Below are 27,400 nucleotides of genomic sequence, written 5' to 3'. Positions count from 1 at the left end.
ATGGATGCCGTTCACAAAATGGAGTCTAAGGGATTGGGACAGAAACTACGATTTAGGGGTGTTGGCAACCCTCGATTGGGACGCGAATACATAGGAATGATGTCCTAATCATTATCGGTTCATGGACACCAAAATCGTCATGGTACGTTGATATTTTGTGACACGGGTATTGGACCTCGATATTGGGATAACAACAGGGTCCAGATTTTCAGAACCACAGACCCTCCTTTTGCCCTTATGTAAGGCAATAACTCATGTTAATCCGAGTCCAAATCTGTATGAAGGAATTCGTGGAGATGCTGCTGTAACATCATTCTGTTGCTCAGTTCGTCCCTTGACACAGGCTTCCGTACACATGAAGTAGCACAGAGGCCACAGAGTGCAGGAGCACACTGTACACACAGGCAGAACATAAACAGAAGTGTTAAGATCATCCCAATGAAGATCAGTGCTTTCCATCCCCAGCCGGTGATCAGTTCCCAGAACCACCCTAGCAAGGACCAATCCCCTTTCTCAACGTGAAGGGAACCAGATATTTCATGTAGTTTAGAGATGGCCTGGTATACTGTCGGCGCATTATCAGGGATGAATATGCAACAACTGGATTGGATGACTCTACACACACCACCACGATCGGCGAGTATGATATCAAGGGCAATTCGGTTCTGAAGGGTCATAAGTCGATCCGACTGAAGCTCGGTTGTCAAATTGCCAAGTGCTCCGGCCGTCGTAGTCACGGCGGATTCAACTATCCTTGCTAACTGGCGAATATTCCTGCTGTTCACCATAGGCCCCCAAAATGGCAGAAAACCTTTTGCGAAGTCAGCGAATTCCTGACCCGCGGTGTCGTCTTTACTCACGACACCTCTAGCTGTCCTTGTCCGATGGTAATCTGCTCGGGCCGTGTAGGTGGGAGGCAGCAGAAATGAGATGAAACACGTGCCTGAGAAGTCAGGGGGTAACCATGTATAGGCTTGGTCGTGGCAGACGAAATACGTGCCTTTGGCTGCTAAGAGTATAGGGGAAGTTCGGGAAGCGAACACATATGTTTCTGTGCAAATGCTCTTTCCTAACTGTGCTGTGGGATCCCTACCAATACCTTGTAAACATAAGTGACCTCAGTGGGGCACTATCCAAAATGGGCGGGATTTCTTTGCTGCTTGGCTCTTGATCAGGTAAACGCCATGTTTGGTTACGTTCCAACGAGTGTATGGAGTCAGTTCATCTTTGGGGATAGTCAGATATGTGTTGATATCCCTACTCATATTTCTTATCCCTGATATTAGTGCCTTGTTACTGGAATCGCTCTCAGTGGAACGGGTCGGGTATGGTTCTAGGGCGAATAGGAACATGGTCTGAAAAGCCCACAGAGAACCATAATAACTAAATGGCAGGATGAAGTATGGGATACCCTTATCAGTTGTGTGCGGCATGAGTCCGCATATCCAACAGTTTGATGTGTTCATTATAGACTGGTGTTGGTGTAGGAGTTGGATGAAAGAGTTATTTACAAATTCGAGTCTTCTGGCAGACTCGTGTTCAGGTAGAAGGTGAAAAGAGTGTGGGGAGAGAGTGGGGGGAGGCGTTGGCAGAGTGTCATTTGAGAATAGGGAAACTCGAAATACGAATAGAGCATAACCAATCAAAAGCATCACAGTGCTACACAGCATTAGAACACATATTATTAAAAATCTTCTCTTGGACAGTATAGTACACAATTGTTTTTCAAAGTTCGTAGGTTTGACAGGTCTCTCTACCCTTGGAAACTCCATCCTCTACTTGCTGCCCGCGGTGGTAGGTTGATTCTGCCAGGGAGTGCGCTCCGTTCAGTCCGGGGTGACTCCCTCGGACCAACCAGAACCGTGGACCTAAAACTTCCTTGGTTGCACTCCCTACACTTCAACCGCGACCCTAGCAGCGGAACCAGATGGCGGTTCGAAAATCAAAAATGAGCTAGTTCCCTGGGACGAGAGAGCTGAAAGATCAAAAATAGTTCTTGGGGGGGGGGGAATGAAAATCACATTAGATCAAGTTTTATTAGTCTCTGGGGCTAGATCTCAGGTCGTACCGTCGCTTCTCAGGTACGGTGTGGTCTTTAAACAATGTCTCAGGTTCAGTAGTGTCCAACTGCATAGACGGTGACACAAGTCCTTGCAAAATACGATCACTCTCCTTTTCGGTACCAGTCTCTTTTAAACGTGCATCGCTGAAAGGGATGAAACGAGGTACGGATTCAGTCTCAGAGTTGGCAAGTCCTTTATCGACCCACCGGTCGTATGGAAGGGGCAGAGGGACCCGTTTGCAATGGGTCCCATGCACCCAGTTCTTTTTGCCGTCCACTTGAACAGCGGACCTCGTGGAAAGAAGCACCAAATATGGTCCGGTCCACCTCGGCTGTCCGTTGCTGGTGCGCTGGAAGTTCCGCACCAAGACCCACGTGCCGGGTTTGATTGTATGACCTGGATCGTCAGAGGCTGGCGGAGAGGAACCGTGAATCTGTTGGTGTAAAACACGCAATTTAGCTGTCAATTCGCACAAATAATCAAGCAGTACGGGGTGTTCTATGTCACTGAGTTTCTTTGGTCTTGGCACGCCCCAGACGTTGGCTGGGCGGCCAAACACTATCTCGTGAGGGCTAAGACCTAATCTGGAATGGACAGTCATCCTAGTTGACAAGAGTGCTAGGGGCAAGGCGTCAGGCCATTTAAGACCCGTGCTGGCTTGGATCTTGGCTAGCTTGAGTTTCAATGTGCCATTGTAGCACTCTACTAATCCAGCTGATTGGGGGTGATTTGCAGCGTGAAATTTCTGGTGTATGCCTAGACACTCACACACTCTCTTCATCACTCGTCCTATGAATTCACTTCCATTATCACTCCAGACAATTCTAGGCATACCGAATCTCGGGAAGAACTCTTTGACAAGAGCTTTGGCAGTTGTCAAAGCGGTATTGTCTTTAAGGGGGTACACTTCCACCCACCTTGAAAAGGCGCAAACAACAACGAGCACATACTTTAGATTGTTGCACCTCTCCATGTGGATGAAATCGAGCTGCAAAACCTCGAACGGATACGTAGGAGGCGCAAAATGACCAGCTGGAGTTGGAGTTCCTTTACCGGGATTGTGTTTCAGGCATATCATACAGTTTCTGACCACATTTTCTGCATATTTTGGGATATTGCTGTTCTGCCATACTGGGGCCAATAGCTTACATATTCCTTTCGAACTGATGTGTGCCATGCCGTGAGCCATTGTTACTACTGCAAGTACGTATGCATTAGGTAGTAGCCATCGCTGGTGTTCCGATAATTCGACCCAACAACCATTCGCATCCAATCTACCCTTACTTTCTCTCCACTCATTCAACTCATTCTCAGTTGCCTCAGCTTGTATAGATTTCACGCTTTCAATGGTGTCCTCACACATTCCCACATCAGCAATACATCTAGCGGGACCCGTTACATACATTCGACTCATCGAGTTCCTTGCGGTCTCTTTCGCCACCTCGTCTGCAAATGCATTCCCGCGGCCAACATCATCGTGAATTTTCTTGTGTGCACTGCATTTTATAATGGCAACTTGTAGTGGCATGGTCAGTGATTCAAGGAGCTCATTAACTAGCTGACCATGTTGTATCTTTGCACCATGTGATGTAAGGAACCCACGTTCACGCCATAATCTCCCAAAACTGTGAGCCACGCCAAAGGCGTATTGGCTGTCAGTGTACACATTCACTCGCTTTCCTTTTGCTAACACGCATGCTCTGGTAAGTGCAATAATTTCCGCAGCTTGTGCAGAGTTGTGGGAAATACGTGCGGTCTCTATAATGGTGTGTAATGTTGTTACGGCATATGCGGCAGTCGTATCACCATTGGGTAACTTGAAACATGAATCATCAACCCATAAAGTATCGTTGCATTCAGGAAGGGGAGTGTCCTGTAAGTCTACTCTCCCTTTTGTCTCTTCTTCTGTCCTGAAGCAGCAGTCATGGTTATCAATTTTGTCTGTGTCTGTTTCTGTCGGGATGGGTAATAGTGTAGCAGGGTTGAGTGTATCACACCTCTTTATGTGTATGTGACTTGCTAGCAGTGTAAGTTCGTAACTGGATAGTCGAGCGCTAGTAAGGTGTTGTGTCTTTGTCCTGTTTAGTAAAATGTCTACTGCATGTGGAACCATAACAATCAGAGTATTATTCATGACTAATCCAGCAGACTGTCGAATGCAGACAGCTGCTGCGGCGGTGGCTCTCAGACAACTTGGTAGTGCCTTAGCCACAGGATCTAGAGTTGCCGAAAAATACGCGCATGGGCGCTGTTTGTCCCCAAAGTGTTGTGTTAAGACTGATAATGCACAGCCTTCCTTCTCATGGACATATAATGTGAAAGGCTTACTGTAGTTGGGGTTTCCCAACACAGGAGCCGAACACAATGCATCACGCAACTTGTGGAAACTTGTCTGACAATCTTCAGACCAGGGCATAGGATTGGGCGTATCTTTACGGAGTAGTGCCAGCAAGGGTTTAGCTAGTAGTGAGAAATTCGGTATCCATTGTCTACAGTACGATGTAATGCCCAAAAAGGCTCGAACTTCTCTCTGTGTCCTTGGGGCACTCAGTTCTGTAATTGCCTGTATTCTTTCTGGTGTCAGTCTCCTTCCCTCCTTCGACAAGATGTGACCTAAGTAGGTTACTTCTTGTCGGCAAAATTGTAGTTTGGAAAGGGATACTTTGTGCTTCATGTCACATAAGTGATGCAATAATGACAACGTAGCTCTTTTGCAAATTTCTTCAGTGTCTGCGGCGATCAGCAGATCGTCTACGTACTGAATCAGAGTCGAACCATCTGGTAGAATAATCGTGTCCAGTTGTGTTTTCAGGGCCTGACTGAATATTGATGGGCTTTCGCAGTAGCCTTGAGGAGCGCACTTGAAGCGGAAGCTTCGTCCTCCTAAATTGAAGCCGAAAATGTCTCTACTTTCCTCAGCAATCGGGATGCTGAAGAAAGCGTTCTTCAGGTCAATCACCGAGAACCAATTTGCTGAAGCTGGAATCATTGTCAATAAAGCAGTAATGTCGGGGACGACTGGAAACTGTGGAATAACTACCTTGTTCACTTCTCTGAGGTCGATCACGAATCTGTATGCAGGCGGTTGTAAAGGATCAGTGCGTTTTAAGACGGGCAAAACCGGACTGTTACAGACATTTCCTGTCGTTTCTTCGATGACGTCTTTATCAATCAAATCATAAACAATTTTCAACAATGCTTTTTCGCATTCGCTAGATATTTTGTATTGGGGAATACGTGGCAACCTAACGTCGGCTTTCAAAGTTATGACATATGGTGTTATCTCCAAACGACCTACATCATTAGAACCATTAGCCCAAAGTATATCAGGAAGTGACAATAATTCAGTTGGAATATTTTCCTTTGACAAATACATCGAGGAAATGACCTTCTTACCTAAAGTAAGTTGTACTCCCGAGGGAGAACAGTACAAGGTCGCATATAACCTTTTTAGTAAATCCAAACCTAACAAATTTTCACCACAACCTGTTGTCAAAATGAGGGGTGCTTCTAATTCGCATGGGCCAATAGAAAGGGATATAGGACTAGAGATCGGGTTTCTAACAGGGGCGCCAGAGAAACCTACTGAGACATTCATTTCGCCAGACAAAGGTGCGCCAGGAAGTTTCGAGTGCATAATAGAACTTTTTGTAGCACCAGTATCCAGCAGAAATGGCTCTGACACTCCTGAGGTAATCACCTCGACATAAGGTCCATTCTGATCTACCGGAACTGAAACAACTCCCTCTCTTTGTCCATGGCTGTCCTAGCAATCATTACCCTCATTCTCGTGTTCGGCGTAATAGTCGTCAGCATAGTACTGAGCTGACTTAGGCGATGAATTATTCTGTTGGTCAAAGCTATTCATGGATTTCTGAGGCGGAAAAGAAGTTGTATTCTGAGGGAAATTTCCACGGCCTCTACCTCTAGGGGCATGCTGAACACCTCTTCCCCTTACACCTTGAGGACCGTTTAAACGTCGCGCAAGAGCCGGACAATTACCTTTAAAATGACCCTCTTCCTTGCAATACGCACATTGATTCGAGCCATATGTAGGACGCTGATGGGAAAACTCGTTACCTTGCGCGTTCCTCGAATACTGCTGTCGTGGTTGATAGTCAGGCTGACTAGCCGTGCGAGGCGGATAGGCCTGCTGGAGGAGAACCTTAGTTTTCAAATCTTTCGTCTTTTTATCTGCCTTGTCTAGCTCGTCCCTACGCCTATTTTCATAGTACTGGGCCGTAGCTAAAATCTGCGCTGACGTAGAGACAGCCCAAGCACTCTCAGAGTCTTTTAGTTTATTACATAGTTCAGGGAGCAAATTATGTACGAACTTATGCACAAACAATCTTTGGCCACCCTCGGTAGCCATATCTTGACCACTGTGGTCGGTGAAAGTTTCCTCAAATCTCGTGAAAAAGTCAGACACATTCTCATCTTTCTTTTGCTTGCACGCTGATAGCTTGTCCCAATTTACGCGTACTTCAGGCATTATTGTCTTCATGTACGCTATAATTCTACCGGGAAGTTCGGCTATTAACGGCTCAGGTTTAAAACCACCGATTTGTCTAGCATCTGTGGTCGCAATGTTCGCCCACGAGTCACCTAGTTCCTGATCGTGATCCGTATGACGTATCTTGCTCCATAAAGGATGTGGAACAACGTTCCCAAATAACATGTCTACATCCGCTAAATTCATTATACATGAGCTTGCAGTTTGCGATAACTCCTTATAATACCCAGTTGGGTTCTTACGAGGGTCAGGTAGTGACTGCTTGAGTGCTAATACTTCCGATCTTTTCCATGGGACATGTACCCATATACGCTGGAAATGGGGCAGAATTGGTGGATTAGCATTCGCATCACCTTCCCTCCAAACTGGAGGAACCTCTATCATGGGGTACTGTCTTGCTCTTTTCCTACTAGACGTACCATATTCAGACGATGACCCAGAGTTACCACCTGTACTTCGATATGATAATAATACCTCAACTGCTTTGTCGACATCGGGACCTATAATCATGCCTTTCCCAAATTTAAATCGTACATTACACAACTCTCGAGCGTTGCTCTCTTGACCATTATCTTCCAAATCCTCACACAGAAAAACACACATCTGTTCAAAAACATATCTTTGCGTCGGTTCATCCCATTGACGGAAAACGTTCATGACGGACTCTACATCATATCTGGCTGTATCCAGAGCCCAATTCCGTGCTAACTTATTCAGGGATTCCCTCTCTTGATAATCAGGCATTTGGCTTTGTAACTGTCTTTGTCCCGTATTAGGGGTCGTTTTAGGCGACCGAAACAGTGGTGAAGGAATGTTAGTAACAATGCTGGCCATTTTATGGCAGACGAAAGGTGAAAGCGGAGGAATAACTGGTGGCAGAACAGAGTCACGCAAAGCAGAAACAGAAGCATTCGCAGAACTAGTAACAGAAGAAACAGAAGGTGCGCTAGGCGAAGTTGTAGAAGGAACAGTAGGAGAAGTAGATGTGATTGGTGAGCCTTGAGGAGGCTGCACTAGAGAAATAGAAGCCAGCTGAAGAGTAGCTGGTGAGTGCTGTAGAGGAGCTGGTATAACAGCTACCAGAGGTGCAACTAAAGGTTGCGGAGGTGCTGTGGCATTTTGCGCATAGGGTGGTGGCGAACCTAGCAAATGAGCCATTAATGGATCTTTTTCACGCTCTTTTACTGTCTCTTGCTGAAGAGATGGTAAAACAGGATAGCATTTATCTATTGCCATTTTACGTTGCCTGTGCAACTGCTCACTTATTCGATCCTCTTCGTTGTCTTTAAATTTTATCGCGGCTTGCATTACTGAAATACCTCTTTCCCTCTTATTCTTCTTTTCTAATTTAATTTCCTTCTGTTTGGCCTCTTTACGCCATAAGCGGAAAGAGTCAAACATCGCCGGTCGGGCTTTCTTCTTGAACAGTTTGACCTCTAGGTTATCTAAAACTTCTGAGTCGAAACTACCATATTGGGGCCATTTTAAAACACCATCCTTACGGGTGTATTTTATCCACACTTCATTATATGTGATAGGACCTACGCCATGTTTTACATAGAGCTCATACGTTGGAGTTCCAATTGGAGGAACCGGACAAGAATCCTCTAATCGGGAGTCCTTACTACAACCAAGACAAAACAAGTTTCCAAGTCTGCTAAAACCAGGCATCGTCGCTCACTAGTCTAGCTTCAAACTTCAAAGGTTTATCTATTACGATATTTCTCGTGAAAACACGAGTCCTTCGGCTTTGGGGCTTGCAAGTACCAAATCAAGTCGTATCTCAAGGATACCAAAAACTAAGGACAAACTAAGGACTGGGAGACGCTCCACTTATACTTAACTGAAGTCTTTGAAGATCGGTGACGTCGCTAGAAGACTCGTCTATCGTTTCGCTCTACCAAGGATCACTGGGTCCAAAACAAGGCGATAGTCAGGGCAGCAGTCCTTCGTAGCCGTCGGGACGCGGGGAACCTCGCAGCAAAGACCTTCGGAACCACGTCGACATACAGGGGTCGCTGAAGTGGCTGGCCGTCCTCCGGAATTTTCACACGAAGCTCCTCACGAACATCTGGCTTGGACCGTCGCCGCTTGATATCGCCCCGAGTTGGGCGCCAACTGAGGTGCCGGGTTTTTAGGAACCCGGTGGTGCCAGGGGATAACACCCGAAGACCTCTGAGTTCTCCCTTGTTCCGGACACAGAAACAATGAGTCTTCTAGTCGCAGTCAGAGATCAGGTTTTATTGGTAGCTACCAAGTAACACGTGTCCTAGAAGCATGACAAACACGGGTCATGTATTCTCAGGAGACTGTTCGTGTTCGTTTTTACAGAACCAGCCTTCTCCTTATATACACATATAATGGCTTCGAGCAAGAATTCTTGAGTTTATGATATGGCTATAAACATATTTCTGCAATAATACAAAGTGCGGAGTCATGTAAGCAAGCCCACATTTTAGATGTCCAGTTCGTGATAGATTACCCAGTTAGGCCCGGGACTCCCATCAGATATCGATGAAACCTCAATAAAGAAGGGCACCTCCTAGTCATAAAACTGGCCATAAACAAGGAACGTGGACAGGTGCATGTTTGCAGAAAGCATGGTCTGTATGTAGTGAATGGTTTGTGGAATGTTATGCATTGATGCTATCGTATTCGGCCACTGGGCGAGGAGCTGCCCAAACAGGTTTGGCTTAAGGCCATGGAGTCAGTTGGGACAGGTCAGGGGGAAGTCAGGGAAGGTGGACGTGTCCTTTTGGATCAAGCTCGACCTTTAATTGACTTAACATGAGGGCAAGACGTAAGATGGATGCCGTTCACAAAATGGAGTCTAAGGGATTGGGACGGAAACTACGATTTAGGGGTGTTGGCAACCCTCGATTGTGACGCGAATACATAGGAATGATGTCCTAATCATTATCGGTTCATGGACACCAAAATCGTCATGGTACGTTGATATTTTGTGACACGGGTATTGGACCTCGATATTGGGATAACAACAGGGTCCAGATTTTCAGAACCACAGGTCAATAAAAGCTGCATATATCATTCCTCTTGTTAAAACATATTTTTCATTAATCCCCTGAAGGGCAGTTATATTGTCAATCGTTCCATGAACCCCGTTTGCTCTATGGGAATAATTTTGTTTTCTTCCACACTTTAATTAATCTGGGTTAATAGTCATTTAGCAAAGACTTTACCCGCTGCATCAAGAAGGGCGATCTGGAGATTACTTTCTGGCAGACTGCGATCTCCCTTCTTGACAACTGGAACTATAACACTTCCAGTCCACGAGGGAGGGATTTTTCTGGTTTCATAACAACTTTTAAAAACCAGGCAAAGGGTCTTACTCTAAAGGGGAACATTTAGTTTTATCACAGAAATTGGAATTTCGCCTTGCCCCATCGTAGTCGAGGTGTGCATTCCTCGGACTAAAAATTCAATCTCTTTTTCTGAAGGGGGAACCATATAGATGGATATCCCTTTTGCAGTAGGTTGATTGTCCACTCCCTCGCTTGCTGTGTATAGGCCCCTAAAGAAATGAACCTATCTTGATTCCGCTATAGCTGAGGGAAAGATCTAGCTCTTGCTCCACAACCCTCCACGTCCAGAAGGACCTAGACTGGCCTTTTACTGCTGCTTCCCTTAGTTTAATTACTGCTGCTTCCCTTAGTTTAATCCAAAGCCTATCCCACCTCCTCTCTCTTCAAGTGAGACTTCAGTCGACTCCTTCTCCTTTTTTTAATAACACCCTAGTTTTGCTTTCAGGGTCATAACCCAAATATTGTTCCTTAACTAGGGCATTTACTTACCTATCTAAAATAAGAAGAGGGCGGGCAATCACCTTAAGCCTACACATTCTTTTTTCCCCCGATTAACATCTTTTACTAACGGCTGCATAAATATATTAAAACCTATTTTGTTTCCCGTCCAACCATCAAGATTATCAAGGATAGCCTCTAATTTGCTTTATAAGGCCGACATCATCCTATGGTCCAAGTGTGTCCTCCCTGGTTTTTTGTCAGACCTGGAAGTGGATCTATCAAACTTTCATGAGCTAACAGGAGTCATATTTAAACTCCGGGAAATAATTAACAGACTAAGATCACCGAGTAGGGGATCTGTGACATATAAGTCACCCAACAAAAAGAACAAGGTTCATCACGCCGCCATATAATCAAGAATTGTCACTCACCCTGGTGCTTCATTAGTATAAGCTCTTGGGAATCCAATGGTAATCTTACATTAGCTATGATGCAATAACCTTTTTTAGCTGAGCATATAGTACTTTCCCCTCTCTTAATAACGTATCTTTGGAGGAAAGAGAGCTGGATGAATCTGAAAAGCGTCCTCTTTTTCAACATCACTTCATTGTTCTAAAGCACAGTTAGATATTTTGTAATGTATGTCCTATACCAAAATTATGTGCGGAGGATGATCCTTATTAGAGGCTTCTTTAATATAGGAAAAGACCTCGCATAAGGGCACATCATAAATGGCCTCTGGGGCTCATATCGTATAATGACTATTTGCTCAATGGATTGTTTTTTTATTTGCAGCATGTGCTACAGCTTGCTTTGTTGCTTTTTACACTTGGTTTGCCAGGCTTAGCCTGAGGAGAGAACAAGCGCAAGCTTGCTCAATCGGTGTCTCGAACAATGTTATTTTTCTATTGTTCGTCTGCTTTTTGTGCAGCCTGTGATATTAATCTTACAGAAAACTATTATCTCCTTTTTTTAGCAGTATTACTTCTTCTTTGTGCACATATATTCCTTCTTTTTTAGGCACCTCCGAGTCCTTTATGAATTATGTATCAGAAGGAATTTTAATGCGTATGTTTTATTGCTATTAAGATGATCTTACTGAACTTCAATGGCATGTATTTGAAATTGGCAACATTAAAAAAAATGTATGCACGGTTTTTGTCTTTGATATTTCCTCAATACCACAAACACTATGAAAAAGATGAGCGACAGTGGATGGTATAAGATTATATTCTTATATTCTGGTAATCCCCTTTCAGTGAGGATTGTCTTCCTTGTAGCAATGTTTATTCCATAACTTCTCTCACAGAGTTGGCAGCAATATGTTGGCGTGAGTGGGTACAGATAGGAGGAAGTAAGAGTTCAAAATCAGAAAGAAATAAGAAAAAAAATTAAGGTCACAGAAGACAAGGTCATTGACTGAGAAGCGTAGACATACTTCAGTGCCATAAGTACTGGGATTAGGAGGAGAAGGCTCGGTTTAATAAGGGTTGTCAGTCAGTATAGATATATATATATTACCTACTGGCTGTCGCAAGTAGGTAGTTATAGTTAGGACCTATTTTCCATAGGAAATCCGCAACCTTCTATTTGGAATAACTTTGGCGCGGTTGCCAAATCTTCGTGAAATTTTCAAACTTGGTGGGGCGCTCCGGTCCGTCCTATCCTGAAAGTCTTGGGGTGATTCGTGAAGCGGGAGCTGTGAAAAAAGGGGGGGTCCTAAAACGCATTTTCCCCATGCAATTTCCCATAGGACCTTTAGCCTCAGCTACAGCCCGAACTGCTGAATGGAATTACTCCAAATTTGGAGCGGAGGTAGTCCTCAGTTCAGACTCGTGCCTTTTGCATAAATGGTGTCAATGTGTTTAGTAGTTACTGAGAAAATTACTGTTAAATGTACATATATATCTATGGCCGCGGTGGATCCGCGCACCCTGAGCGCACCATGAACGCACCCTCCCGATCACGTGCTGAATGATAACTGGCTGTCAAGTGGTTGTCAGCATTCGAAAGCAGGCAGTGTTGGCAGTCATTTTGTGCCTCGGTAGAAGCGAGGCTGAAGAAGTCAGTGGAATAAGTGTGTAAAACGTATAAAGGGGGCAGGGTAGAAATACCCGGATCCTCTAGACCGGTTTAGGGGGTCCCAGAAGGACCACCTGCCCCCCCCCCATGTATTTTTTTTTTAAAAACGCATAGTGCGCGGATCCTGCCCAAAAAAAAAAAGAAAAGGGACCGGACCTTTTATAATTAGCCCCCAGGGGGGGCAAATCCCGGGGGCAAAATTAGTAAATTTAAAGGGGGCCCAGAGGGACCTCCCAGCCCCGGGGACCGCCACCCCATGGGCTATAAAATAAATTGTTGGGAGGGGCTCAAAAGCCCCTCCCAGTATAATTTGTGGGGGGGGGGGCTCAACGGCCCCCCCAAGCCCCGGGGACCCCCCCCCAGGGCTTTATGTATTGTGGGAGGGGGGCTGCATGGCCCCCCTCCTGGAGCCCTCGAGGACCCTGGGGACCGCCACCCCCCCGGGCTGGCTCCTGCAGTGTCCTGGGGTGCCCACCCACGGGACACTGCTGTTTGCTATGAGAGGGCGGGAGTCTCCCTCCATTCCATAGCAAACATGGTTTGGAGTTTGAAAGAGAAATCCAAACCATATTGCTTTTCCACATAGGGAGCTGCATGTTAGCAGCTCCCCAGGTGGAAAAGCAATGCCGGCTCCTGTAGGATGCGGGGAGCCGGCTGGGACCGTGGGGGCATTGGGGCTCCCCCCACGGTCCACAACGTTATTTATAAGCCCCGGGGGATGGGGTCCCCGGGGATAATAGTAATTAGTGATAGAGCCTATTTTATTTTTTTTACAGTAAAATTAGGAGTCGCGCACCTAGCGCGGCGCTCAGTGCGGCCCCCTGGTGTTCATGCGTTGGATGCACGATTCATAATCTGTAGGGTGCGCGACTCCAACGCGTTTGGTGCACGACCTCTAAGCGTTTGGTGTTTAGTTCTTAGGTGGCTCTAAAAAGAGCCCTTGCCCTTGTGTTTATTGAGAGATTTTAGTACCTACATGTAAGTACCTATGCAGAGTCTAAAGTTCAAGAGGAAGACTCTGTTTCCATCATCTGTAAAATGTACACCATCTCTCCTATAGATGCCATCCATATTGAAACGCAGATTGTTGTGGTAAATGCACTCCATTCTATAGTCTCTGAGAAAAGCAGAAACAGATTTATACACATGTTTCCTAGCTTTCTCAATCTGTGGACAAAATTGATTGGACCAGTTCCATTTCTGCCTTTGGTATATGTTAGAATAGACAAAGGCAGTTTGGGGAAAAAGTGACATCAATTCTCCAAAGTTGTCCTTCATAAGCATTTCCAGACCTACCCCAGTCAAAGTGCCTAGGTCATTGCCACCACAGTGCACAAATATGAGGTCAGGGTGTTGGAGATGCAAAAAGGATTTAACCAATGGCATCACTTTAACCCTCTCTGTCCAATCCATTTAATGTCTACATTTGGTAAACCTAGTTCTTTGTGAATTCCTTTGTTTTCTGCATACCTTTGGCTCCAGAAAATATAGCTGCGTCCCACAATCCATACTCTAAGCATATTGAAGGGAGGTCTTGATGCACTCAGATGGTCTCCGTAAATGAAATGGCAGTTTAAAAACTAAGATGTTTCTAAAATGGTGGATAAGATGCAGTTTTGAAAAAAGAAAATAAATGATTGGTTGTTTGAGAACATTCTACACCGAAAACTAGGGTGCATGTTTCTGTTTTTTAAAAGCATGATTCTTATTGGTGAACAAAAACTGATTGAAAGGAACATTACATAAGATAAGCAGATATGTTGAAAACTCAAGCATACTTGCTGTTTTGATTAGCAACATTGTGTGGTGAACTTTTGACCTGTGTGCTCAGTTAAGTGTTCCAAGAACTGTTTCTATGGTAACAAGCAGAAGGCAGATTGGGGGTAGGGTTCAAATTTATGTTAATTGGAAAGGGTTGAAACGTGTAACCAATAGAAAGGTGTGTTTGCTTTTCAATTAATGTGAAAAGCAATGCGATCTTAACTGCTTGATTTTGTGCAGGAAGGTGTCCCTTCCTGCACAAGAACTATCTCTGCATGACACGGACATCCTTGCACCATGGTGCAAGGGTGTCTGTGTCACCACATGGCTGCAGTTTAAGCAGCTGTGCATAGGGAAGCACAGACCTGCAACATATTTATATACATATATTGCATCAATGTGCTTCGGAAGTACCACAGCAAGCTGTAGTTAAACAGTTTACAGTGTCATGCTCCAGCACTTCCTTATAGTTCTGCACTTATGCATTCACCACACATCACAAATGCATTCTTTCAGTGAATTATGCACTATACATACATTCATCTAAACTTTTGCACACTAGCCTACAAGTTTAGCTCTTTTTTAACCAGAGTAGGTAGTTCTGAAAATAACTTTTTTTTTATTTGTAGTTTTGTATTTTTTTTGGGTTTTGTTAACGTATTTTTTTGTTTTTTTTAATAAGAAAAAAGACAACTGCAGGAAGAAAACAATTAACTTCAGAGGAAAAAAAACTAGCACCGATGATTCTCTAGTGCTCGACAAACCAAATCAACACACTGCTCTCCATAGCAGAGCAATCTATTACACTTAATACAGTGTATTTTTGCATTGGCAAATTGAGGACGAATGTCCAGATTTCCAGAAGACATGGAAGCAGCAGAGGTGCTAGGAACTGCAGACAGAGGGGTTTGAGCCAATCTTCTACATTACTCCCTTGCCAAGTTCACAGGAGGCTGTGTTTTTAGACGTTTCAACATACTTGCGGTCCCGCAAGAGTATTTCTTATTGGGGTCACCTCTTGACAACACACTTTTCCAGATTTTGTATGTCACCTTCACTGCATTGACTTTCTTCTGTCCCTCTGGGAAAGAAAAAAAACTTCCAAACTACCGAGGTGTACCTCTCACGAGGTGGAGGTTCTTGAACAAATTCCTCATTTGAAGAGTTGTCTGAATCAGGTGGCAACTCCTGTCTGAAGCCATTGTAACTAATAATAGTTATTTATTGGTATAGAAAGTAACTCCTACTTAGTGTGCTGTAATATCACTATTATAAGTATACAGTTTTCCATACAGTTATTCAGACAACCACTGATTCTCATATATATTTATTTATATACACCAACTGTCACATACAGTGCCTTTTATATTTCAACATTGTTGGACTTGTATCATTGAGAAATATATTTACTCATCAACACACCCATAAAAAAGATTTACTCACTCAAACAACTGTTTTCACATGCAGTCTTAACATCATATACCTACTAAAACAACTATGTGCACATCTTTGGACAGTCACACGCCTCCCACCCAAGCACACACACATTCACTCTTCCATACAAGTACTCACTTAACTAATTAAAAACTAACATAGAGTTTCACAAAGGTAGTAACCAACTTATGCAGTAGTTTACACAACAAGAGACAAAGTGACAGATATTTACACAGTTTAATCACTATCCCATACATATGTTCAGGGAGACACTTTAAATTAGGCACTTACACAGTCAATCACAGTGCTACTAAATACTGCAGCTACACACTTATACATCCACCGAGTCTTCAATGCAGATTGCTATATATATAATACTTATTTAAATATCGAACCAAACCACATTCACTGGATGATGTCATCAGTGATGTCATCAGGGATGTCATTTGAGATGTCATCAGTGATGTCACTGACCATGTCATGAATGATGTGACATCATCAGCAGTGGATTGCGGGCGTGTGAGTTATAATTAGTACAACTAACTATAAAAGAGGAATTTCAATGGTTTTGTACGAGTGAAATGACCAGCTAACTATAACACCCCTAAAACCTATGTTTTTTTTAGTGAATTTCTAAGGTTTTTTAAATGCTAATTCCGAACTATAACTTGTGTGAAACCTATGTTTTTTTCAGTGAATATATATATATATATATATATATATATTTTTTTTTTTCTACACCAATATAAGCAAGGGTAGGTACCTGGTGCTTATTTGAGAGTATTTAGTGAAAAAGCCCATGTTCTGAAGAAAACAAAAAGCCACGATTGCTCTATGCTATAAGCACTGAATTTAGAACTAGTAGGTCTGGATATAGGGGAAACATATTATGGTTTCCTTTTTGCAATTATATTCTGAGTATTTACAGATGAATTCATTGACATCTCTTATTGTTTCCACCAAAAATGACATCAAGCAAATTGGAATAAAAAAGTAATCAAACCAAGGTGTTAAGTAATGGTCTAATGTAATTCAAAGAATAATGAAAGTTATTTGTTTAATCACAAAATACTGTTGTATAATAGCATCCAAATTACAGTCATGTAAATAGTGGTGCAATATAATTTATTAGACAACCAATGGGCAGAGTCTTACCCGAAACAACAGATTAGACAAACACGAACCTTATATCAATCTGTATAGTTACTGCAGCCATCTTACCTTCGGAAGACTAATTGGAGTCCTTGGTTTGGTCCTGGGATTTTTTATTAATAGTCTTTGATCCATTGGCAGTAAATGGTACTTCATGGCCTCAATAAGAAAGTCTTTACATGTATTATTGTTCTTTATCAAGGCTTCTTCTTCAACAGTCTAGGAAGACAACGAAAACAGTTTATGTGTGTTCGCCGGGATTACAATGGTAAACGTAGAAAACACTATAGTTTGAGAAGCATTTCAATGTGCCTGCCAGCTCTCCTGCGGAACCCCTAGTGCCAAACACAGTCATGTTTCAGGTTTCCCAGCCTAAACATTCCCTACAAAACAAAGCCTATAAATCAGTTTTCATGTTTGGACCAATAACATCTAGTATTCCAGGTGAAACAATAATTTTTTAGGTATGCAAAAAGGATAATGGCATTGAGTCCCTAGAACTGGAGGCTGCTTTGGATATTTTCCAAATCTACACTGTTCACAGAAACGGAATACAAGTCATTTCACTGCATAGTAAACATTACTAGGAGGAGCGGAGAGCCTAAAACGTGATTGACTTCAAACAGAGTTGCAAAAAAAAAAAAAAAAAAAATTCAAATCGCTGGGGAATCACTTCACTAACCATCAGGAAGGTCCTTCCTTAAATCCCAGGTATGAAAAGCAAATTTCAAACGAACAAAACTTATGATAAAAGTGAAAAGCATACCATGTTCCAAATGAAATCTTTGGAGCCCATTTTACCCTATAGCAATTACTAGTCTGAGAAGGTTGATGACAGGCTCGCAATTATTTCAAGGATGATAGACTGAACATGTGTTTATGCTGCAAAAGACTGCCTTATGAACAGGTTCCACCTTTCCTTACATGTTATTTTTTATTACCACACTTTTACAACAGTACTATTAAGCCTACTGAGGCTTCTTAGCACATATAACCTGATATGCAATAGGATGCAATACAACTGATGATAGTCCTATTTTAACTCAAACAACTATGTTTTTATTTTTTTTACAAACGACCCAGTGGTTCGAGGTGACGTTCGATTTAAGCAAAAATGCATTCCATGTAGTGCTCCTGCAATTACATTATGAAGTATTTTCACAGCTGCCACAGGAGTCTGTCTCCACAAAACCTCTAATCTGTAGGGTTGTTAAAAAAAGGACCCTAGGGATAAAATGTATAATTGTTCTTGTGTATATCTATTTATCGTGGTGTGTAAATAAGAGTAGTAGAACAGGTGACTTACCTTTGATAAAGTTCCTCCTTGTGAATAATCGGTCTAACCATAGATTACTCACCTTTTTCATTCCGAAGAGAGACTGGAAACTTTTAGCAGAAATTGCTGCTGCACGCCAGTAGGTGGTGTTACCAGACTCCCTGGGGGCCTCAACCCTCCCAGAAAGTGATGGCATCGAGCCATATAAATATAACAACCTTGCCTTCTGACATCACATTACAACTGAAACCATCCACACCTTCAAATTTAGAGGATCAGTGATAGACTGAAAGCAAGGACAGTGTGTAGATTTTAATATGGAACTTTATTACCACCTATATGTTTTTTCCACAGAATTGGGAAAAGGGAGCTTGGTGAGGAATGAAAGGATATTGACAGTAACCACCAGAAAGAGTGTTACAGAAGGTAAGTAACTTGATCTTCTGATAAATATTTCCAGAGTTGATTTAACCACTACTAAAGCAGTACCTTTCATGATGTGATGCGTCTATAGAGATGACTTTACATCAGAAAATCCTGCAGGACCGAGTGGACAAAGTGACCCTCCTGACCCGAGAGATGATTCAGTAGTGCATGGTAAAAGTGTAGACGGATGCCCACACAGCAGCCTGGCAATGGTCCAGCGTAGGAACATTTGTAGCTAGAGTTGGAGTGGCGATGAAATGATCCAGAAGGCCTTCAAGAAGGCTCCTTCTTGAACAAGGCATAACACATCTTTATACAAAGGATGAACCCTCTGGACAAGATTAGTTTCATGACCACTCTTTACTTCTTCAATCCAGTGAAGGCAACAAAGGTTTGGTTGTCCACCAAGTGCTCAATAGTCCTTTCTATATAGAAAGTAAGGGCCCTCCAAATGTCCAGCTGGCAAAGCCTTTCCTTCCACTTAGAAGGACGGGCTGTATTAAACAAAGTAGGAAACATGATGTACTGCTCAACAAAGAAGGGTGACGCCACCATTGGCAGAAAAGACACCCAAGTTTAAAGGGGCAGCTTGTCCTGGAAGCAGGTGGTGTGTGAGTTGTTGTCCTGTCAGTGCCTGGAGTTGACAGACGCAGCATGCAACAGTGATTGCAATGAGGAAAACAGTCTCTGGTGTCAGCAACTATGCATATGATCTAAAGGTGTACACATCAAGAAGGTAAGAAGTAAATGAAGGTCTCATTGTTGCATAATAAAAGGTACAGGGGTTAAAAATATGTAAGCCCCTTCAAAAACACATCACAAAGGCAGAAGGTCTGCAAAACAGCCAGAACAGAACGACTTGGTGGATGGGTTTCAAACAGCAGAGATCACATACATCACCTCTGCAGAAAATCTAAACCACTCAGTCTGTTTTTTTGCAATCTCCAAGCATGAAGGTGTAGGTTATGGAGATCTGGGTGAAGAACACGACCATGTTGATGGGACAGTAGGTCCACTTGAAGAGGGAGCGGAGGGCACGTAACTACAGGAGACTGATGTGGTGCCTCTGTTCTACCGGAGAACAGAGGCCCCTAATCTCCACCTTGTATCGACGATGCATCACACACCACCATCAGTTTCAGGTGGGGCAAGGAGAACAGACTGCCACATTTATCATATCATACTTCAGCCACCACAAAATGTCCTGGGCCGCCTATTTCAAAATATGAATATTGTCTGAAAGACATTGCCAGTGCTGGATGCACTGGAGGTGTAGGTTCCACTTCAGAGCCTGTGTGTCACTGGATATGAGGCACTAGCAGGATATAAAAGGCAAGGTGACAAAGAAGTCTCAAAACCATCCATGCGGGAACCCAAGAACAATCTAAAAATGGAAGAATCATATCCTAAATGTCCTGAAATTGAACGGGGCAGACCGGGTTCGGCGTACACAGTATAGAGGAGAGTCGCAGTATAGGGAGATCTCTACTGCAGCTGGGATATCAGCACCTTGACTGAGAACCGCAGTGTGGACAGCAGTTGTCTACAGGTGTCCCACAACTAACTGAGACAGGTCTGTTTCAACAGCCAGTCATGGACATATAGAAATAAGTGTATACCAGATTTAAGAATATGGGCTGCGATCACTGTTATCACCTTTGTAAATACTCAGGGGGCAGAGGTGAGGCTGAAGAGCAGGACTGTCAACTGGAACAACATAACACAGAGGAGAAAATGCCTTTGTGATGGCAGTACGTGTACATAGAAGTATGCATCTTGCAAGTCTAAAGACACTATCCAATCCGCAAGATCAAAATGCCACTCCTTTCCGCATGTTAATCCAAGTTTGCTCCTTCTATGGAACTGCGTTTTAATATTTCAACTAATTTCAGGACAAAATAAAAAATATTATGTCAGAAATACCTATACCCACCAATCCATCCAATTCTCCTGCGCTATAAGCTTTCCCACTTGCCTTCTTTAAGGCTTTTATCCTGTTCACTCCTGCTAGTGCAGCTGATATTGTATCATTATATCAGACTCTGTCTTAGACCACAGAACTACACACAAGCTGAAGTGGGTCTCAAACAGCATATGACCAACTCTTTCCAACATTGGAAATGACTCGTTCGACTCTGGTTTAGGTCCTGACGACTGGAAATTGGCCCTGGTCAGACCTCTGCAGAAACACATAATGCAAATTCCACAACTTTTTCGAACTTTCACTTTTGCCTTTACCAGTACAAATTCTTGTTGTTGAAGCCAACAAACAGTTTCCCAGTTCGTCAAGGAACATAGAATCTTAGATCCATCAGAGACAGGCTTTTGTCATCTGAGCAGAACCGAATTTGCACTGCTTGCTATGGCAGGCGATGTGCGACTAATGCTACATAGAGGAGGCAAAGCCCTTCTCATACTTCTTTATCTCAGCACGGCTTTGACAGTGTCCCATCAGACACTTACTTAATAGTTCGTTGAGCTCGGCACACGTGACCCCACTGTAAACTGTTTCTCTTTTGCCTTACAAATTATGTCCTGGCTGTGCAACTGTCATCATTTGTTTTCCTTTTCTGGAAAATCACTAGCGGGGTATCACAGGGCTAGGCCCGAAGTCCCTTCCTTTTTTACTTATACATGCAGCCTTTAGCTGCTTTCATACGTTCTAAAGGCTTTTCCTTCATTTCCTATACTGATGATACTAAAATTGCTAGTACTCTCAGTTTTTTTTGTAAACTATATTTTTATTGCAGAGTCATGGGGTACACAAGCAATCATTCCGATAGGTTAGCCGCTGGCAACTGCCGTCCACAGATCTTAATTGAAACAATACACAGCCATTTAGCCCACAACCCGGGGGCCGGGCGGCGACAGCCATAAAATTGCCAGAGACAGAACGAATAAAGAAAGAAAAGACAAGCATTTACAATGCAACGGTTTCCCCTTTGTAAAAGTTAGAGCTATTGGCATTGTAAATGACAAATTTTGCATTTATGTGTTGGTTTTGAAAACAGATAAATAAATGGCATTGTCATTTACAATGCCAATAGCTTAATCTCTCACAAATGCGAGACCTATTGCAATTGCACACACACACAGAGCCACACACACACACACACACACGCGCAGGAGGCAAGCATGACTGACAACATGGGCGCGCAGGAGGCAAGCATGACTGACAACATGGGCACGCAGGAGGCAAGCAGGACTGACAACATGGGCGCGCAAGGAGGCAAGCATGACTGACAACATGGGCACGCAGGGGGCATGACTGACAACATGGGCACGCAGGGGGCAAGCATGACTGACAACATGGGCACGCAGGAGGCAAGCAGGACTGACAACATGGGCGCGCAGAGGGCAAGCATGACTGACAACATGGGCACGCAGGGGGCACGCAGGACTGACAACATGGGCACGCAGGGGGCACGCAGGACTGACAACATGGGCACGCAGGGGGCGCGAAGGAGGCAAGCATGACTGACAACATGGGCGCGCAGGAGGCAAGCATGACTGACAACATGGGCGCGCAGGAGGCAAGCATGACTGACAACATGGGCACGCAGGAGGCAAGCAGGACTGACAACATGGGCGCGCAAGGAGGCAAGCATGACTGACAACATGGGCACGCAGGGGGCATGACTGACAACATGGGCACGCAGGGGGCAAGCATGACTGACAACATGGGCACGCAGGAGGCAAGCAGGACTGACAACATGGGCGCGCAGAGGGCAAGCATGACTGACAACATGGGCACGCAGGGGGCACGCAGGACTGACAACATGGGCACGCAGGGGGCGCGAAGGAGGCAAGCATGACTGACAACAGGGGCGCGCAGGGGGCAAGCATGACTGACAACATGGGCGCGCAGGGGGCACGCAGGACTGACAACATGGGCACGCAGGGGGCGCGAAGGAGGCAAGCATGACTGACAACAGGGGCGCGCAGGGGGCGCGCTCGGCATCACACGTCAATCACCACAAACTGTTACCACGTACAGGCGGCCGGAGTAACAGATCAATCAAAGGCAAGAAACCATATTTAAAGACCGCAGAGATCAGACCACTGTGCGGGCGGGCGGGCACACCCAAATACAGACACGTTTACCCCGTACACCCAGGTAGCATTATAGGAGCTATAACGTGCACACTTAGCGCTACAAAACCGGGGGTTACTATAAAACGAGGAGGCACTGCAGAGAGGGGGCAGCAGGCGTGGCGGGGGGGGTAAGCACACTGCATGAGGCTGAGGACAGCGGTCAGAGGTGAAAGGGCACCCAGTTTTGAAGAAGGGCACGGGTGCGAGGTCCAAGAGTGAAGGGTGAAGAGAGAGTGGGTAGGCCACGTTAGAGAGACTACAGCACAAGCAGGGTGGAGGGTGGGGTGGACACGTTAGTGAGACAGCAGGACAGGCAGGGTGGACACGTCAGTGAGACAGCAGGACAGGCAGGGTGGACACGTTAGTGAGGCAGGGTGGCCACGTTAGTGAGACAGCAGGACAGGCAGGGGGGAGGGTGGGGTGGAACACAAGGGACCCCGTACACCCAGGTAGAATTATAGGAGCTATAACGTGCACACTTAGCGCTACAAAACCGGGGGTTACTATTAAACAAGGAGGCACTGCTGAGAGGGGGCAGCAGGCGTGGCGGGGGGGGGGTAAGCACACGGCATGAGGCTGAGGACAGCGGTCAGAGGTGAAAGGGCACCCAGTTTTGAAGAAGGGCACGGGTGCGAGGTCCAAGAGTGAAGGGTGAAGAGAGAGTGGGTAGGCCACGTTAGAGAGACTACAGCACAAGCAGGGTGGAGGGTGGGGTGGACACGTCAGTGAGACAGCAGGACAGGCAGGGTGGAAACGTTAGTGAGACAGCAGGACAGGCAGGGTGGACACATCAGTGAGACAGCAGGACAGGCAGGGTGGGCACGTTAGTGAGACAGCAGGACAGGCAGGGGGGAGGGTGGGGTGGAACACACGGGAGTGGGAGTGAAAGATGACACAGAGCACCAGAGCGAAGTCTGGCCGGGCCTCACGCCGGGCCTCACCTGTACCGAAGAAACAATGGCGCCACTGACTTACCAAGATCGAGAAGCAGCCATGGGCACCCTTCAGTGACTGCAGCACACATGGGCAGCTGGCAGCGCATTCCTCTGAGAGCCAGCGGGACCCGCAGACAGACAAAGGGAGGGCGCATTTATACGCCCCGGCAACAGCCGAGGGAAAGGGGGCCAGTGAGGGCACAGAAAGAAAGAATACTTTTAGAAGGGCCGGTGACGGCGAAAAAAAAAAAATTAAGGGCAGAGCTCAATCTCCTGCGGGATACAGAGCAGGGGCTGAAATCACTCTTCACCGGGCGCCATCTTCAAAGAAATGCGACGGCGAAAAAAAAAAGCATTACGGGCAGAGCTCACTCTCCTGCGGGATACAGAGCAGGGGATGAAATCACTCTCCACCGGGTGCCATCTTCAAAGAAATGCCCAAAACAAACCTTGACAAAAAAAAAAAACATCCGCCCACCGCCGCAATGACGATTGCAAGGGGGGCGGAGAGCGAAAAAATCGCGGGAACGCCCACGAATCTGCTCGGGGAATGAGTGACGCATCTCTGTTCCAATGGCTAGCCTCTATTTATGGAGCTAGCCAATGGAACACAGAGGCGGGACAAAGCCCCACACTGTTCTCAAAAGATTTCGCCTGCGCGAAAGCTGCTGCGCAGCGGACGCCAGGCAAAACCTAAAAAAACATGAAAGAGCAATCGTTTCCAGTCGAAACAATGGTCTGTCATCTGCTTTTCTGTATCCCCTCATTCACTCTTCACAAATTGCTAGTACTCTCAATGATAATTTTCTTGATACAAAAGTTATGGTTATAGAGTGTATGAGCAAAGGTGTTGCTTGGATGACAGCGAACTCTAAAGTTTAATGGTGAAAAGACTACAGCCTTGGTTCTCAATAATGTATTCAGCATCTGGAGCTCTTCATGGTGGGCCTCTAAGGTGGGTGGAAACCCCACACTTACTTCTTAAGCTTGGAATCTGTGAGTCTACTTGTTGCTTCATTTTGCATCTGTCCATCATTTAACAATTTCAAAGTGTTCAGAATGCAGCAGCGAGACTAATACTGGGACTTCCTCCGAGATCTCACATCTCGGTCCAATTGTATTTGCTCAATTGGTTACCCATTCACAAACATATCAAGTCTATGTACATCTACCACAGAGCCATCCAAAGTACTGGGCCTCAAAGTACCAACAGGAAATTGTATACCCTATTTGCCTACAAGACTATCCAGCCATGCCCCCCTACTCCAAGTGATCCATGTTTCAAAACCAGAGTGGGGAGATGTTCTTTCATCTACTTGGTCTCCAAATTCTGCAATACCGTGCCATTAAAGCTATACGCTTTTACTAATCATCTCTTGTTTTATAAACAACTGAAGACTTCCTTATTTATAGCAGATTATCTCTCCCAGACACTCTTCATTTGGCTTACTCCAGTTCCTCAACAGCAACCCTATAGAGGTAACAGTGCTTCGAAAAAAAAACAAATGGCCCACTTTGAATAGGCAGAAGAAAACTATATTTAGTTAGATATCTGTTGTTCGAAATCAAATCTCATGTGTAGTGTTAGATATCCCTGCCTACGCAAATTACATAAAAGAGAAGGTAGATCTGCCCATGTAGAATCAAATATCGGCTCAATTAGAGTCCGGAATTTTCAATAGTCACCCATTTAGTCACTCACCAATAGATCAAGGCCAGATACAGTTTGGACAGAGGCAATTTGATAGAAAAAAAGTCATTTTTATTCTTATTTATTTCATAGCTCTCTATATATAGCACAATTATACAAAGTCATTTTTTAGACAGTTTTTATGATAGTAGGATAAAAACATATATATACACAACCCATCATACCTTCCAGCATTCAAACTTCGACAATTTCAAAAATCGCACCCAATCATGCTCAAACAAAACTCATTCATACATTCTACTCAAATAAGATTAAAGACAATTTGCTCTGAGATCGTCCTGAATATTTATCTCAGCCATAGGCCGGAGATAGATGGAAAGGTGTTCAGGGAAGATGGTTTCAACGCCGACGCGCGTTTCGGTGCCAGGCCCCAAGATAGGCCGCACCTTCGTCAGGGCAGAGAAAAGGAAGGAGGGGTTGTGCTCAACAGTAGAATTAAAACTTCTGATATCCAGGCACTCTGACGTTCAAATACACCTCAGCGTATAGAGTGCTGTAGGAAAAAAGACGACCAGTCTTTTTTGATAGTTAGCACGTTTTCGGCGCCTTCATGAGATCCTACATAAATGTTTTAGTGGGCGGGAGGCGTGGTATGCAGACAGATTAGAATCGATAGTCGCGTTCTGCCTGCTAGAGAGTGTTTAGTCTTGTGAATGGTAGCATGGGTTTTCTTACGATGGACCAAGGGGCTGTGGCGATATGCAGCTCACAGTGCGTCTCCTCGTTCAGTTTGAAATGCAGCCCAGGCGGCGATTTCACCAGGAGGCGCCGTCAGGGTACGGGCGTTCTGATGGCGATTCCTCTTCTTTTCTCATCCGGCAACCGGTGGACGACCAACCTGCCTACGCAGAAACATTCCGGGTCAAAATAGGGAGCTTGGCCTCAGTCGAGAAGGCAATCTTGTTTTAGGATTCCACAATGGCAGTCTACTGGGCGGAAGCATCTGTTGTCTTGTGTGCTTTTCTAGGGGTGATGGAGGAGAAAGCTCTACGGAAGTCTCTTGAGGTCGCTAGTATTGAATAGAGTGTATTGGGTGGCATTATCTGTGCTCTGTTTCTCCCACTTTGGGAGAAGACTAGAAATTCCTAGTAATCTGGCAGTGAAAGGCTCGATCATTGCACTGTGCAACAGGGATGCACCTTCGCAAGACTCAGGTTATACATCAATATAAATGGTACACACAACCAAAGACCGGTCTGCACATATACTGTAGTTCCTCAGGAGGCATTTCAAAGCAAGCTGCCATTTGTTAACCAGGGCAGGAGATAGGGTAAATGGGTGAGTAATGACGGATCCATAGCATTATATTAATGTTTCTCCGGATCAGTTGTGCTTTTTGTTCAGTCTTTTTTGTAAATATTTCTATTAAAAATTCACAAGCTGATCCTTGAAAGTACCCTGCAACTTTTCCAATTTTAGGAATATTGGTGGGTTTAGCCTCTTAAATGTGAACATATTTTTTTTAATGTTACTTACTTTGGGCCAGTGCCTTTAAAAATGTCACTAAAAAATACGAACATTCTAACAAATTTTAAACATGTTTAACCAACCAGTAATTATAACATTCATTTGTCTGGTAGATCACTGTTAAAATATTTTAAGAAATTTAGCTGTGTTTAAAGATTTCATTTCATCAACAATTCCATAGCCATTTCTCTACTGAATGTTTTATGTTTTAAAGGACATGGTACAAAAAAATTCTTCCTTTGTCAAAACAAAGGGGCAATCCAACAGAAGTTCCTTGAAATTAAACGCGGAGTTCCTACTACACATATATTTCCCTTTAATGCCTTTTATCTTATTCATAACCCCAGGAATTATCCACCCTGCATCAATTCAAAATTGGAATCTTAAATCCTCATTGCAGAGCTGCATGCTGTGCATATTGGTTAAGAAATGAAACTCACACGGCAATGATTAATGTGAGAATTCCAAGACGTCAAATCTCCATTTTGGAGGCAGGACAGTCGAACCAATGAATATTGATGCTTACCGTTGTGACAGACATAAGTATTCGGGAACGGCTCCTGCATGCACAGCAGCGGTGGCTTGAGGAAAAACATATTGAGAGATACATCATGCCATGACAGAACTGCTAAAGACACACCCCAAATCAGAGATCCATCTCCAGGATAAAAATAACAAATGCCCATCAAGGGCTGGGACATTTAAACATGTTTCTGTTTAT

General features: G+C 44.4%; 1 protein-coding gene across 3 annotated transcripts in view; it reads right to left on the bottom strand.

The window, feature by feature from the left end:
• Positions 1-27,400, bottom strand: part of KLHL3 (kelch like family member 3) — a 574,547-nt gene that overhangs the window by 132,384 nt on the left and 414,763 nt on the right. For all 3 annotated transcript variants that reach the window (XM_078653303.1, XM_078653304.1, XM_078653305.1), the window contains one exon: positions 16,839-16,988. In XM_078653303.1, the coding sequence (XP_078509429.1) occupies positions 16,839-16,988 (150 nt within the window). The remainder of the gene's footprint in view (positions 1-16,838; positions 16,989-27,400) is intronic.

The sequence above is a fragment of the Lissotriton helveticus genome, chromosome 7 (assembly GCF_964261635.1).
Source record: "Lissotriton helveticus chromosome 7, aLisHel1.1, whole genome shotgun sequence".
Lineage (NCBI taxonomy): Eukaryota > Metazoa > Chordata > Amphibia > Caudata > Salamandridae > Lissotriton > Lissotriton helveticus.
The sequence above is the reverse complement of the archived record's forward strand: the minus strand, read 5'-3'. Positions and strand labels throughout refer to the sequence as shown.